Source organism: Pongo abelii, chromosome 18 (genome assembly GCF_028885655.2).
Source record: "Pongo abelii isolate AG06213 chromosome 18, NHGRI_mPonAbe1-v2.0_pri, whole genome shotgun sequence".
In the NCBI taxonomy this organism is placed as follows: Eukaryota; Metazoa; Chordata; class Mammalia; order Primates; family Hominidae; genus Pongo; species Pongo abelii.
In genome coordinates, this window is record NC_072003.2 from 12,479,637 (window position 1) to 12,494,972 (window position 15,336).

General features: G+C 53.6%; 1 protein-coding gene across 11 annotated transcripts in view; it reads left to right on the forward strand.

Annotated features, from left to right (window-relative positions):
* The window catches only part of CLEC16A (C-type lectin domain containing 16A), a 231,934-nt gene extending 216,805 nt beyond the window's left edge, over window positions 1-15,129 (forward strand). For 7 of the 11 annotated variants that reach the window (XM_024233546.3, XM_024233547.3, XM_054533474.2 and 4 more), the window contains one exon: window positions 11,213-15,129. In XM_024233546.3, the coding sequence (XP_024089314.1) occupies window positions 11,213-11,568 (356 nt within the window). In that variant the 3' untranslated portion in view covers window positions 11,569-15,129. Of the gene's footprint in view, window positions 1-7,048; window positions 7,173-11,212 lie in introns of all 11 variants that reach the window. The other 4 variants (XM_063717573.1, XM_054533477.2, XM_063717574.1 and 1 more) reach the window with 3 other exon arrangements.
* Window positions 15,130-15,336: the final 207 nt, after the last annotated feature.

The window sequence follows — 15,336 nt, forward strand, 5'->3', positions numbered from 1 at the left end:
TGGAGTCAGCCTGGAATGGGACATGCCCCGGCTCCTCGTTCTCGGCTGCCGTGAGCTATTCACTGTGTGAGATGTGGGAGAGTACAGACACCAGGCATCTGGAACAACATGGCCCCATATTGTAGCCAGGGGAGCAGGGATGAGCGTCCATGGCCTTGAGCCAGCAGCATGTTCTGTGCCCCAGCAGCATCCTCCCGCCATAGAGTCTAGGGGGTCACGCTAACTGCCTGCACCTCTGACTGGGGATCCTCAGTATCCTTCACTGTTCCTGCAAGTTCCCCTCCAGAGCCCTCACTCGTCATATTTCAGGGGCACCTGGCCCAGCTCATTAAGTTCTGGATTGATGGATCATGGCAAGAGGACACGGGCCACTGCAGAGCCAGGGAGGTTGAGGGCCCTTGGTCATCATCCTCTCAGCACCAGGAGCCAAGATCTCCCTGGGCACCTACACCTCTCTCTCGGGCACCTCCAGCTTTTGCATTTTCAGTTCATGCCTGTGGCTCAGAGCACCCCAACCCACCTGTGTCTCTCCCATCCACACACAATGTTACCTCCATTTCCTATTGACTTCACGAGTCACAGGCAGGAAGGTCACCCCACAGCCACCTCACTGAGAGATCCTCTTCCACTCAGCACCTGCTCCAGGACATGACCACCCCTTCGGAGCTATTTCTGAGCCCAATTTAAGGTTGGCTGCACATCCAAGCAGATGCCACCCCTGTTGCCAGGCTTGTAGCTGGGAAACTCCAGCAGAGCTTCTTTCAGAAACTAAGATGCACCCTCAGTAGCCCTCTTGATCCCGTTTCATGCTTGCTCAGGGGTGGGCATGCGGGGTTGTGTGTTCATGTGCCTGTGTTCGTGTCCACCTCCTGCCTGTGTGTGCACACTTCTGTGTCTGCGTGGGCACCCTAACGCACATATTTACCATTGCACTGGGGATGAAAGCTTCCTTGCCCTTGTAGCTGCGGTCACCTTTCTGTCATTTTTAAGGACGTACAGCCAACAGCTAAGTGAACAAACAGCCATATACTTCTTTGTCGAAAGTTAAAACCAGCAAAGACCCACAGTATCAAAAATGACCAAAAATGGGCTTCTGTATATGGATGCCCACCTGAATGTGACCCCTGAGGCTTCAACTCTGCATTTTCCCAGGGCCTGGTGTCTGCAGTGTGTGCTAGTTTCATTTTTCTTGGCCTCCCTCAGCCCCTCTGTCCCTACCCCCACCATCCCCTGCATGGTACCAGCGTAATGTCTTCTCATCTCAGAAATCCAGTGGCTATTAACTTGGCTGTCAGGTGGCCAGGCAGTTCCAGTCGATAAGTGAGAGTCAGGACCTCCGAGGTGTCTGCTCCCCTTTGGTGCGTCCCCAGCAGGCCTGCGGAGACAAGTGTGTAGGTCCCCATTCTTTATGCAGCATGACAGTAAAAGCCTGAGGCCCAGCCTGCCTGTCTGGCTCTGCAGACACTGAGACAGCTCACCTGATGAAGGGCCGTGCCCGGTGGGCAGCCTGGGCTTTACTCTTACAGATGCCTCAGGATGCAGCTATTGATCCCTGGCAGGAGAGCTCATCAGAGCCCACAAGCTCCTCCCTGTCTTGAAGCCAGACTTCCAGGCCAGCCTGCAATCTCCCTCCCAGTCCACCCAGAACAAAGCATATGGGCTTCCCATGTTCCTTATAGGGATGGGCCTAACCAGATGGCTCCAACATCTGCCTGCTGTTCCACCAAGCCACAGAGTCTCGAGAAAGCCAAGGACAGGAGAAGGGAGACAGCTTTGTTGGGATAGGAGCCCTTCTGCCAGTTGCTTGATTTGACATTGGCTCAGAGTGCGGCCCAGCATTCAGGCTTCTGATGAGGGAGGGTCACCCTGCACGGCTCGCTCACCCAACTTTCCACCCACCAGGGACCTGGCCCTGATCCACCAGAGATGATATACTTGGAGGGCCAGCCAGGCAGTGGGGTGGGCCAGGGCCTCTCCTCCAAGCTCATTCATCCTAACCGCCCACTGCCTTCAGCCTGGACAGCAGAAGACAGCTGCAGCCCCCTACAAGGGGCAGCTTGTCCTCAAAGTAGTTTTTGAGGGCACAGTGCTAAGTCAGAGTCGATCCCGTCTCTGTGATTATGGAGCCTCCCAGAGTCCGGGAAGCTCCCCCTTGTAGAGAGTGGCTGCCAGACCCTCTGAAGTCAGAACTAGCAAACCCCAGTGGCTTCTTTGCCGTTGATTTGTTTTTTGTTTTGTTTTGTTTTTTTGAGACAGAGTGTTGCTCAGTTGCCCAGGCTGAAGTGCAGTGTCGCAATCTCGGCTCACTGCAACCTCCACCTCCCAGATTCAAGCAGTTCTCTCACCTCAGCCTCCTGAGTAGCTGGTATTACAGGTGCGCACCACCATGCCCAACTAACTTTTGTATTTTTAGTAGAGATGGGGTCTCACCGTGTTGGCCAGGCTGGTCTTGAACTACTGACCTCAAGTGATCCACCCACCTTAGCCTCCCAAAGTGCTGGCATTACAGGCATGAGCCATCACGCCTGGCCCTCCTTTGCCACTGAAAGCACACTTTGCATGGCCAGGTGTTTGGCTGGGAAAGTACACAAGATATGCCATCCCCCAAGTGATGAGACAGGCCCAGTTTTCCATAGCTCTGGCCCACGGTTTTGAACACTTGAATTGTTCAAGGATGTTGTTAAAAGCTGGGAGTGACCTTCATGCTGTTTTGACAGTTGGTGTGGCCCAGGCACCCACCAATCAGCGTAGGCTCCTGCTGTAGCCGCGGCAGGGCCTTCTCAGTGTGCACCTGCTGTGTGGCGTCCCAGTAGACACTCCTCCTGAAATAGAGCCCACCTGTGCCAGACACCATGCTTATAGGCACTTCACAGATGTCCCCTTGTTGAATCCTGCCACACTCCGCCTCACACTGTACAGTAGAAAACACAGGGGCCCAGAAAGGCTGTGCAGCTTGGCCCAGAGGATGCAGCTAGCCAGCAGAGGAGCCAGGATCTGAAGCCTAGCCTTGGCAGCCCTAAAGCCCATGCCAGCAGAATATCCAATGTGGTTTCCAAGACTGTCTCAGGCACCTCTAGGGTGTCGCAGAGACCCGGGCCCCGATCTGGATCCTGGTTGGAGGCTGCCCGTGAAGTATGTTTCTCCTTCCAACGTGCATGGCTGCTCTAGGGCCCAAGTGAAAAGTCACGGCCCCACTCGTGAAGGCCTGCTAACATGTGCAACCCCAGCCAGCAGAAGGCTGGGTGGTGTGAACCCCTGTGGGAGGAAGGCCTGGTGCTTTCCTAAAATCAGCAGCAAAGTGGACCCCAGGGAGCCCACGTGGGTTCATCCCACATGAGGCAGTGAAACCAGCTGATGCTCAATTGGGTTTTCCGCCTCCACCCTGTGTCCAGCTCAGGGGACCTTAGATTTCCTGCCTGGGTGTGAAAATGCCCCACATTTATCCCAAACATGTTCTTACCTTCCCGTGGGGACCTCAGCCTGGCTCCCAGGATTTAGGCTCAGGCTGTCCTCTTGGTTTTGTGGACTTGAGACCTGATCCAAGAGATCTCTCCACCCACCCGGCCCGCACGTGGCCTTCCATCCTCTTAGTGGCTCATCTCCCTGCGTCTTATCTTCCCTGGGTTTGGGCACCCCACTTCCTGTCTAACTGAATTATTGTTTTCTAAGCAGGCAGGATTAGGATAAGTCCCTACTGTGCACAGCATTCGGGATACAATGTGGCAAAAAGCATGATCTTGCAGGTAGGCGGGGTGGCTGAGGCCTATCAGGTGGCCACCCAGACGCATGTGCAGTTACAAACTGTGACAAAGGAAAGGTGCAGCAGGTACTGACAGCCCACGCAGAACAGCGCGGGAGGCTCCCAGAGGTGGCGTCGCTGGAGATGACAGCCGGGGGACGAGGGGTTGGCGAGGCCCTGGTCCGTGAGGAAGGTGGCCTTTGGGTCTCACATGAGTCCACGAGGGTCCGAAACCACGTCTTCTAGAGACCAGTGGATTCCTTTTGCCCACCTCCCTGGGGTCTGCCTGTACATTCTGTCTTCCCAAATGCAGACGGGCCGTGGGCTGGGGGAGGACACTTTTGAGGAACATTCTCCATGCCCATCAGGGCCATGGCATATAGCCCAGCGGTAGCTTCAGACACAGTACAGGCGAGGGCCTCTCAGCCGGAAGGGGGAAGGGGACAGCCCCGAGTGGTCACTGGCTCCCTGGTCACCCGGAGGCTCCCTCCGTGTGCAGCACCTGCCTCTGAGCCCCCTTCGCACGCCAGAGGCAGAGCTATGGGTGCCCCAGAGGGGCTCTTTCAGTGCTGGCCCCAGACCAAAGGGAGAGTCAACACTGAACTCCCTGATGACCCGAGCAACTGTGCCCCAGGACACTTTAATGGCCGGTCCTTTTGAGAAGTGCGGTGAGATCCTCCGGTGCTCTGTGGGGAGAGCCCGACACCCTCCCCACGAAGTGTCCAGGAGCCAGGCATCTTGTTGCCCACACATCCAGCAGAGCTAGCCTGGCAGGCCTCAGCCAGCCCCTAGTGAGAAAATTGCACAGTTGGAATCAGCATTTTTTCCCCTTAAACATTTTATGGTTTTGAGAAGCTGAACTTGCAAAGAATATACAGCGGGAAAGTGAAAAAAGTCCCAATTTTAGAACCACATGTGGGGCCACAGGAAAACATTAGAAATATCTTCTGGAATACCACTGTGCACCCACACAGTGACACTTCTGCACACACACAGTCACACATGCCATTGCGCATGTTCATACAGCCACACATACAAATGTGCATGCATAGTCACACTCCCACACATACACAGTAACAGACATGCCCGGGCACATACACACACATACAAATGTGCACACATAGTCACACACACACACACACACACCAGTACACATACACTCTCACACATACAAATGTGCACGCATAGTCACACTCCCACACATACACAATCACACACATACCAGGGCATATACACACTCACACTTACAAATGTGTATGCATAGTCACACTATCACACACACATACATGCACACAGTCACACATGCCACTGCACATGCTCACACAGTCACACATATACAAATGGACTTACACAGTCACACTCACATAAATACACAGCCACATTCACATACATGCACACACACAGTCACACACATACAAATGTATGTACATGGTCACACACACATGCACATACACACACTCACACATACATGCACACAGTCACATACACACACTCACACTCTCTGGGTGAGATGCCGATAGGAAAACCATCTCCTCAGATAAGAACTCTAACCTACAGTGAGTTCCTTAAACAGCCCACTCACACCTCTGAGCTCCAGATTAGTTGGAGTTCACACACATTCCAAGTGAACTACCTTGGGGAAGACAGAAAACTGTTTGTTTGTTCAAAAATGACAACAGCGTGAATGTCAGCCTGCTTATTTATTTTTAATTTGGAGGAGCACATAGTAGGTGTAATTAAACATTCATTTTTAAAAAACAAAAAGGGCCGAGTGCGGTGGCTCATGCCTGTATTTCCAGCATTCTGGGAGGCCAAGGCGGGTGGATCATGTGAGGTCAGGAGTTCGAGACCAGCCTGGCCAACATGGTGAACCCCCATCTCTACTAAAAATACAAAAATTAGCCAGGCGTGGTGGTAGGCGTCTGTAATCCCAGCTACTCGGGAGGCTGAGGCAGAAGAATTGCTTGAACCCCAGAGGCAGAGGTTTCAGTGAGCCGAGATCATGCCACTGCACTCCAGCCTGGGCAACAGAGCGAGACTCTGTCTCAAAACAAACAAACAAACAAAACCACATTGGGTTATAAGTCGTGGCCACCTCGATTGTCCCCTGAGGTTTTATAGAAAGAAAGACAGGTCTGGCTGCTGTTGACGGCCCAGTGCAGGGAGCTTCACCGGCTTCCCTCCCATCCGGACCCACCCCTGTGCCTCTGTCCAAGAGAGCCCCCTTCACCCCACCACACCTCCCATTTGGGCCAACTGAGAGTCAGATGGCCTGAAACCCACCCACATGCCACTCAACTCGGTCACCACTGTCCCACTGGAGTTTTAAGGACAGAAACCCCAAGTAAGATATGTTCCCTTTTCTCAATTTTCTCTGTGGCATCATCCTTTTTTATTGTAACATACAGGTAACATAAACTTTACCATTTTCGCCATTTTTCAGTGTATAGTCCAATGGCATCTAAGGACCTTCACATTGTAGTGCTCTATGGCGTCACATTCAAGCTGTGTGCTCACCCGCCTTCATCTCCGAGAGTGTGGTTTCTCCCTTCACAGTGGGATGCTCCCGACGTTTTTATTTCAGCCAATTAGAAGCCCCACTCGGCCACCTGGCACCTGGTCTCAGCTCTCCTGCTGTGGTTCAGTCTTGATTTTCAAAGGCACAGGTCACCAAGTCGCTGCTCAGATAGGTGGGTGAGGGAGAGGTTCGTGGAGAGGCTCATGGAGCGCCTCGAGCATCTGAGCTTTCTCAGGACTTGGAGCTGTGCTGTTGGCGTCAGTGTGTGACAGCAAGAACCTCCTCACTTGGGGTCAGAAATCTGCTTGATTCACTTAGCTGGTTTGACGCCAGTCCTCCAGCCACACACCCTGCCCTCCTCACACTGTCCTGAGGATGCCGGGTTTTCGTGTCCTAACTCCTGGGCCACGTCTGAAACTGACAGATGATTCTGTTCTTCCATCCCCTGAGGCTTCCGACCGAGACCAGATGTTGCAGATGAACCCATCTTTCCTTTCCAACAGGACCCCACCTTCTCTGCCCTTAACCCGATTAAGTTGCACGAGTGAACAATTTGGTTCTGAGCGATCCTGACCCTGCCTCATCCTGGGGGTTGCATGGGGGGTCCTTCTCTGCATGGGGGGCGAGCGCCCCATGCACCGGTGGCCACAAGCCCATGCTGGGCACTGCCCCACGACCCTCGCCCCTCGTCAGTGCTCAGCGTCCACTGCTGCTCTGTGTCCCCTCCATGTCGCCTCTGCCGTCCCATTGTTAAAGGCTTTCTATGATCTGTCGCTGTGTTTTCCCTCTAGTCAGGAGTGGCAGGAAAGGACGCCGGCGAGTGTTCAGCCTGTCGGAGGCCGACAGTCATGGCGGCCACTGGGTTTAGTGCTCCGAACGGCAGCTGCCACGGCACCTCACGCACAGTCAATTCAGGCAGGTCTCCCCTGTGAGCCGCTCGGGCCGCGACGTCCACTCGCCACGCTGCATTTCCACAGTCGGCAGGGTCCGCGCTGGCAAGGTGGGCCAAGCTGGGCCTGAGCACAGAGCCATTTGCCAAGGCGGCACTTCCCCATTTTCCCCCAAAGCTGGATCTCCCTGCTCCCTTTCTGGCCTCACCTCATGTGAAGACCAGATCCCCGGCCCTTGACCTTCGCGACAGTCCTTCTGAGCCAGACCTGTACAGCCTGGAAACGCTGTCCTTCTCTGTGATGTGCGCACCAGTGTCAGGCTCGGCCCGGGCCAGAAGCAGATGCTCCCACCAAGTCCCCCAGGGGTCCCCCCAGTTTAGGCCATGGGGGTTGGGCGGCAGTTGGCTGGCAAAGTGAGAATTTGTAGAAAGCAACCAAGAAGTCTCCTCGTTTCTTTTTTCCTTTCTTCCCCTGGTCTTGCTCTAAGATAAGTGGCAAATTCAGTCCCATTTTGACCTGAGGCCAAGAGCCATTTCCCTCATAGACACATGGATGTATGTGGCCCCACCATCTCCCTTTCTGAGTGGCACCCACACAGCGGTGAGGCTGGTCCATGGGCCACCACCCAGCAGCCTGGCTCGCTGTCGGGGCCATCCCTGCTGCCTCCCCTATGACGCTTCTTCTCTGGTTTCTGATGCGCTTTTCTCCGTTGGCCGTTGCGCTTGTCTGCTGGGAGCCTTTGCCTTCTTTTGTGTTGAAATCGTATTTTCTCTGAGCTTTGCCCCTCCACTTGCTCTACAGGTACCATCCTTTTCTTCCTCACAACACTCAGCCCCACCTTTTCCCAGCCCAGCACAGCAAATCCAAGTTTTTGCTGGAAGTCACCATTTGCTTGACAAGGATGTGTTAAGGCCTCACCGTAGGCCTGCAGATCAGTTTCTGAGGTGCTGGCCAGGCACGTGGGGGACCTGCTGCCTTGGAGTCCTCACTGGCCACAGCCACGGGAGGTCTGTCCACTGCTTATGGAAATCTGGCCTTCCTGAATGTCCCATTACCCCCCCTGCTCTGTCTCGCCAGCCTGTGGCCAGGAAGTCAGACTTTTCTCCAAATCCCTCATTTCCTGGGCCTGGCCTCAACTTGTGGCCCTAGAGTTCAAAAACACCAGCAGGCATGAAGCCAAGGCTTCACCAGTAACTTTTGCAGCTCAGCACTTGACTAGAAAAAAGTGTCCTCACTGGGTAATTTTCCCCCCAGTGAAAACCTGGCAGAGTTCTTTTTCACCTGCCTTGGTTGGATACACTTGTAGACCAAGTTCAGGAAGCAGTTCTTAAACAACAACAACAAGGCCATGTCGTAGGTGATGGGTAAGAAGGTTATTTTTTCCCTATTTAAAAAGAGGCTACTTTTAGGGGGGAAACCAACCCTTTTAATAAAAATTGTTGGTCCTTTTCCTGAAGAAGAAATCAGTTCTGTGCACATGCTATTGTTTGTTAGTTGGTTTGCTCTTTTTGATATATTTGCCTACAAGGTTTCCACATCCCTGATTATTCTCATAACCAAACACCCCATTAAGGAGCAGGGAACAAAGTCGGCCAGCTTTTTTGAATATCTGCATGCAAATGCAGACTTGAGCAAAGAGAGAAAACACTTACATAGAAATTTTAAGAAAACATGAAGGGAACGCTTGGCTACTTTGTCTCCAGGTGGTAGGACAGTGCCATTTGGGGAATTAGTCATTTCTAAACTGCCTCCTCAGCAGCAAAATTTATGTGTGGATCCACATGTGTGTGAGTTTGTCACAGATCTGCTCATGCCCATTTGAAGCAAGGGCAGAGGCCACCAGAGCAGGTGAGCACTGCTCAGGGTATCACAAGTTCTGAGGAACAGCAGGCAGATGGTGCTAGGTCAGGGCACATGCCTGAGCTGAAACCAGCCCAGCACCGCAAGCCATCCTAACTGGATGGAGCAAATTAGTTGAAATTCAAAGAAACCAGAATTCGCATGTAGCGTTTACTCAGCATTTCTGGGCTCAGATCACACCTCAAATCACTTTTTCCACTAGTGTTCACCGATGCCCATTGCCACCCTCCCAGAGCGAGGACCAAAGCCTCATGCAATGGTTTCCTCTAGATCTCTCTCTCTCTCTCTTTTAAAAAAGGCTTTAGGAAGAAATTAATTGGGCTGGGCACAGTGGCTCACACCTGTGCACATCCCAGCACTTTAAGAAGCCAAAGCAGAAGGATTGCTTGAGCCCAGGAGTTCCAGACCAGCCTGGGCAACGTAAGGAGACCCCGTCTCTACAAAAAATTTTAAAAATTAGCCAGGTGTGGTGACACAGGCCTGTAGTCCCAGCTACTCAGGAGGCCGAGGCAGGAGGATCACTTGAGTCCAGAAGGTTGAGGCTGCAGTGAGCTATGATCATGCCACTGCACTCCAGCCTGGGTGACAGAGTGAGACCCTGTCTCAAAAAAACAAAAGAAATGAAATGAATTGTGTCCTTTTAGAATTCATCTTGCCCAGAGTCTTGTGGGGAGAAATGCTGGTGTGTGCTTTGAAATGCAGTCTGTCTCTCGTGCTTTCGCTCCGTGATGGGAGCTTTCTTCCTCTCCCTCTTCCCTTTCTGTATGCTGCCTGCTTTTATTTCATTCTTTGTTTTTCCATTATTTTGCTTTATGTTGCGTTCGCTGTTCTGTTTTATTTTGGCCTGACTTAGAAAATAAAAAACTAAACTGGAATCACGTTGAACAAAAAAAAAATCTACCATGCTTCGGGCCCCAGGATGCTGTCAGATTCTTAGCTCGATATGGCATCGTCGGCACCTCCCGCCATGGCTTGGGGACCCCCAGCTCTGTGCAAATGAGAATTTGCCTCCAAGCAGGATGCCCACTGTCTTCTTCTCAACGTTTTTAAACACCCGGCATCTGAAGTGCCGGAAGATGTTTTCCACGATGAATTCTAGCTGCATCTGGTGTTTCTGTTCAGGCAGACTCATCATTGGAAGGCAGATGGGCCAGCATGTGTCTGTAGGATTTTGAAAAGGGCCAGGCACGGTGGCTCATGCCTGTAATCCCAGCACTTTGGGAGGCCAAGGTGGGCGGATCACTTGAGGTCAGGAGTTTGAAACCAGCCTGGCCAACATGGTGAAACCTCATCTCTACAAAAATACAAAAATTAGCCGGATGTGGTGGCAGATGCCTGTAATCCCAGCTACTCGGGAGGCTGAGGCACGAGAATCACTTGACCCCGGGAGGTGGAAGTTGCAGTGAGCCAAGATCATGCCACTGCACTCCAGCCTGGGCAACAGAGTGAGACTCCGCCAAAAAAAACAAACAAACAAAAAACAAAAAAGCACCCAGGAAAGAAATTGCTGCTCCAAGAATAACTGTGTTGATTGGACCCTCACCTGCCTTCATCCTGGTGTGGTTTCTCAGTGGCCCCTGCCGGGAAGCTCGGGACAGTAATGGCCTGAGTAACCACAGCAGCCCCTTGGTGGGTGCTAGCTCAGCACTTTGAGGAGGAGGAGGAGGAGACAGGCCAAGGTTTTGTTTTGGTTTTGCAAGCTGAAAAGTTCTACAGAATTTCCTTTTTTTTTTTTTTTAATATTGCAGTGGGTTCCCTCTTGGGTAAATGTCATCAAATGTATACTCTGGAAATGGCCTGATATTACGAGCACACCCAAGCCCATTTACTTCCTAAACAAGTATTTATCATCAGGCAGGTCTGAGATTTGCCCACACATAAAGCCTGTCAGGCGGGTCTCTGCACCCAGGAACTGTGCTTTCATAACCCACATGCTGATTTTGCACAGGCCCTGAATTTTCCCGTCATATCACAAGTCAGGGTAACCCTAGGCCCTGCTGCATTTTCCCCAGGCCTAGGTCAGACTGGATTTTGCAGGTTCTGTGTCCCCAAAAGGAGTGAGTGGAGCCACGCTGAGCCCTCACGCCAGCCAGCCACCTCCCACCTAGCTCACCAGGGCCGCGGTTCAGGATGGGAGCAGAGGGCGCAGTGGGACGTGGTGTCTCAAGGGCTCAGTGTGTTTCTGTTTTTTCTCCCCCAATTCAGATGCCCCCGTGACTCCAGAACTGCCTAAGCCTCACCTTCCTGACCAGTTGGTAATCATCAACGAAACAGAAGCAGACTCCAAGCCCAGCAAGAACGTGGCCAGGAGCACAGCCGTGGAGACAGCCAGCCTGTCCCCCAGCCTCGTCCCTGCCCAGCAGCCTACCATTTCCCTGCTCTGCGAGGACACGGCTGACACGCTGAGCGTCGAGTCGCTGACCCTTGTCCCCCCAGTTGACCCCCACAGCCTCCGCAGCCTCACCGGCATGCCCCCGCTGTCCATGCCGGCTGCCGCCTGCACAGAGCCCGTGGGCGAAGAGGCTGCATGTGCTGAGCCTGCGGGCACTGCCGAGGACTGAGTCAGTGCCGGGGCCTCCCTTTGTATGTGTGGCCCCGCTGGTAGGGACCCCAGTGCCGCTGACTGGCAAGACACACTGGGAGCACCCACCATTCTCTGCGGCCCCCAGCAGCCATCTCAACCACCTATCCCTGCGCTCCCTTGAATGGGAAGAAGCCCCATGTTGTCCTTGAATTCCTTTTTCACTTTGCATCTCTTCACGTGCAGGCTGGGACCAGCGGAGACACCACGGCAAATGCAGATGACTGCACCGGCCACTCAGGGAGCTGCCTGGGCTCCGTGTCTCTGAGCCCCGGGTGGCAGGACCCACCGGCACCTCTTTCTTCCTCTGTCATATGGCTCCTCTGTCACCAGCCCCAGTGTGCGCAGAAGAATTGGACCAGGTCACTGTACGTAGAAATTTGTAGAAAAGCAGACTTAGATAAACATCTCCTTTGGATATTTATTTCCGCTTTTGGCAGCAGGTGAACGTTTATTTTTAAAACTTCTATTTAAAAAAAGTCCAAAAACATCAACACTAAGGTTTGATGTCATGTGAAAAGTGTAATAATACAGTTAAGATTTCATTATCGTTTTCACTGGACCTTTCCTGATGTTTTGTTTTAGAGTTCTTAGCGTGGCTTTCTCCATTTATTTCAGTGATTCTTTGTTACTCAGTAACTCTGCAAGCCTGTGGAATAATGAAGTACCTTCCTGGAAAGTTTAGATTATTTTTTAAACAAAAACAAGGGAGATACATGTATTCTCAGGTACACACAGAGCTGAGAGGGCTGAATGGTTTTCTGCCATAGCAGCCAAGAGGCCTCCCATCATGGAAAGATTTCTCCAGGAAAAGGAAGAATGTAGCCAGCTCCCCACTCAGGACGCTTCCTCATTTCTCTTCACCAAAACCAAACAGAGACAGCTTCCAGCACCATCTTCAGTGTTACCATCTCTAAGAAGGAACCACTTGGGACCGTGAAGACTCCCGACCCCGTGGCCATGATGGAATTCAAAGGAAGACACCCTCAGCGTCACCTGCCACTCGACTGTGTGTGCCCACATGTGCCGAGAGATGGCCCAGAGCCAGTTCCCCTCCAGCTGCAAGGGCATGGTGTCCCCAGAGCTCTGAGTCTGTCACTCTCCCTCTCTGCTACTGCTGCTGGTCTGAAAATGGAAACCCCATGGTTCCCTTCCCCATTCGGGCTGGGTGTGTACAAGCAAGGACCCAGATGCATCAGACACAGCCCCCAAGATGTTCCTTTCTACTCAGCCAGCTCGGGAGCTGGACACAGCACTCACAGCCCAGGCCGTGATCCACCCTCCCCAAGTCCACCAGGGCCAGCGGCCCCTGACCTCTCTGGTCACTGGTGAGACCTTCCACAACTTTCCTCCAGACCTGCCAGCAGATGTGCCCACCAGGGGCGTTAGGTATCCGCTGGAGCCTGGCCATAGGGTAGTCTCGGGAGCCACGCTGAGATCTTTTGCCACCTGCATTTTAGAAGAACATAGTCTCTGTCTCCTCGGCCAAGCCAGCTGTCCCGACAAGGCCTGCCGAGGGCAGTTTTCAACCTCATGAAGGAAACACAGTCCTGCCAAGGAGAGGGAGTGGCGCCCATGGGGACAGGCCTCAGTCCTCAGAAGCCCTCCGGGTAGCTGTGCCCACCCAGCCTTCATGGGTCATCAGAAGCCCTCTGGGTAGCTGTGCCACCCAGCCTTCATGGCTGCAGGTACAAGGACCTTTGCTTCAATAGAGAAAAGGCACAGCTCAGAAAGGGGGCCACAAGGGCAGAAACCCCAAGGAAGGACAAACCGCGACCACCATGGCCATCTGCAGAATCCCTGGAAGAGAAGGAAGGCAGGGTAGGGCGGGGGGAAGACCATCATGGGGAGGACCACAGCATCAGGAGACGGGACACGCCACACCCAGCAGGCAGCCTGTGTGTTGCTTAATTTTTTAAGAGCAAGAGGGGTGGAGAGGATCAAGCTGGCCCTAGCTGGAGCTGGCTAGCCCCTGAGACATGCACTTCTGGTTTTGAAATGACTCTGTCTGTGGGGCAGCAGAAACTAGAGAAGGCAAGTGTCTGCCCGCCCCAGGGCGTGACCAGGAGGAACAGCCTGCAGCTCACTCCATGCCACATGGGTGGGCCACCAGCCTGCTGTCAGAAGTCTCTGGGCTCCAGCTGGCCTTGTAACCACTGAGCACTGAAGGAGAGAGGTCTTGGTCAGGGCTGGACAGCATGCCCGGGAGGACCAGCGGAGGATAAAAGGTGCCCAGGAGGACCAGCGGAGGATAAAAGGTGTCCGGGAGGACCAGCGGAGGATAAAAGACACTGCTCAGGGCAGAGCGTCTACCCTGCATCCTAGCCAGGAAAAGGGCAGTCCCCATGCGGGCTTGCAGGGTCACTCTCAGGGGCCTCTTTCAGCTGGGGCTGGCGACTTGCCTCTGGGGGACACCTCCAGGTGTGTGGGGTGAGGATTTCCTATAACCGGGGCTCCCAGAAGCTTTGCGTATGTAAGGAGGTCTGGGAGCCCATTGGAGGCCACCAGCCATTTTGGCTTCAAAGGACCCCACCTCACCCAGGTCTCAGCGGCAGTGGACAGAGCTATGTCTTCAGGAGCTTCCCGCAAACCTCATAGCTGGGGTGCTCCCAGACAGGCCAGTCCAGACGGGACACGCTGGGTCCCTGGCATCCAGAGGAAGAGCCAGGAGTATGGGAAGGCCCACAGTGGGGGCTGTGGCTTCTGACACTCAGGTCATAGCCTCAGAGGTGTGAGGTCAGCCCCCACAGACCCATCCGGCCCGCCCCCCGAGTCCCTGCAGAGAGCATTTAGAGTTATGGCCCAGGCCCTGGTCCACCCTTCCCCTGTGCACCTCCGGCTGGGTTTGCCAAGTCAGGGAGCAGGGCTGGCCGCAGGAACTCCCAAAGCTTGGCTTTGAATGTTGTTGTGGAGGTGTGCTCGTCCCTTTCTGGACGTGCGAGGTACCTGTCCCAGCAGGTCAGATGGGGCCAGCTGAGGCGCTCCCCCAGGCAGGAAGGGCCAGCCTTCACCATCGCGTGGGATTGGGAGGAGGGGCCTCCGTGAGCAGCCCCTCGTCTGCCGCCGTCCCAGCCCAGTCCCTCTCCTGGAGCCTTGGCAGCCTCCCACAACCCAGACGCTTGCGTTCACAAGCAACCTAAGGGGCAGGTGAACAAGCGCAGCCCTGCCAGACATGCGCTAGTTTCCTCCAAGGTCTCTGAGATGCACCGTTTTTAAAAAAGGCGTGGGGTGAACTGATTTTGATCTTCTTGTCTAGATGCAATAAATAAATCTGAAGCATTTAATGTAGTCATCTTGACATTGGGCATACACTGTATGAGTTCCTTATGTTTCCTTGAGCTAAAAATATGTAAATAATTTTTGTCCCAGTGAGAACCGAGGGTTAGAAAACCTCGATGCCTCTGAGCCTTGGGACCGCTCTAGGGAAGTACCTGCTTTCGCCAGCGTGACTCATGCTTCGTGGGTACTGAACACGAGGGTGGAAATGAAAACTGGAACTTCCTTGTAAATTTAAACTTGGCAATAAAAGAGAAAAAAGTTACCAAGAATGTAGCGTGCTGCTCCTGGGGGCTGTGGCAGGAGGCCGTGGCCTGGCACAAGGGAAGGTTCCCAGCCAATGACCCCTCATCCCGGCGTGGCTGCTTGGCAGGGGTGTGGTGGCTGGAGGCCCTCCCTCTCCCTCCTCGCCACGCCAGGTTCCTTCCCATCCCCAGGTTCCTAAGAGGTTGTCGGGGCTCATACAACCCGG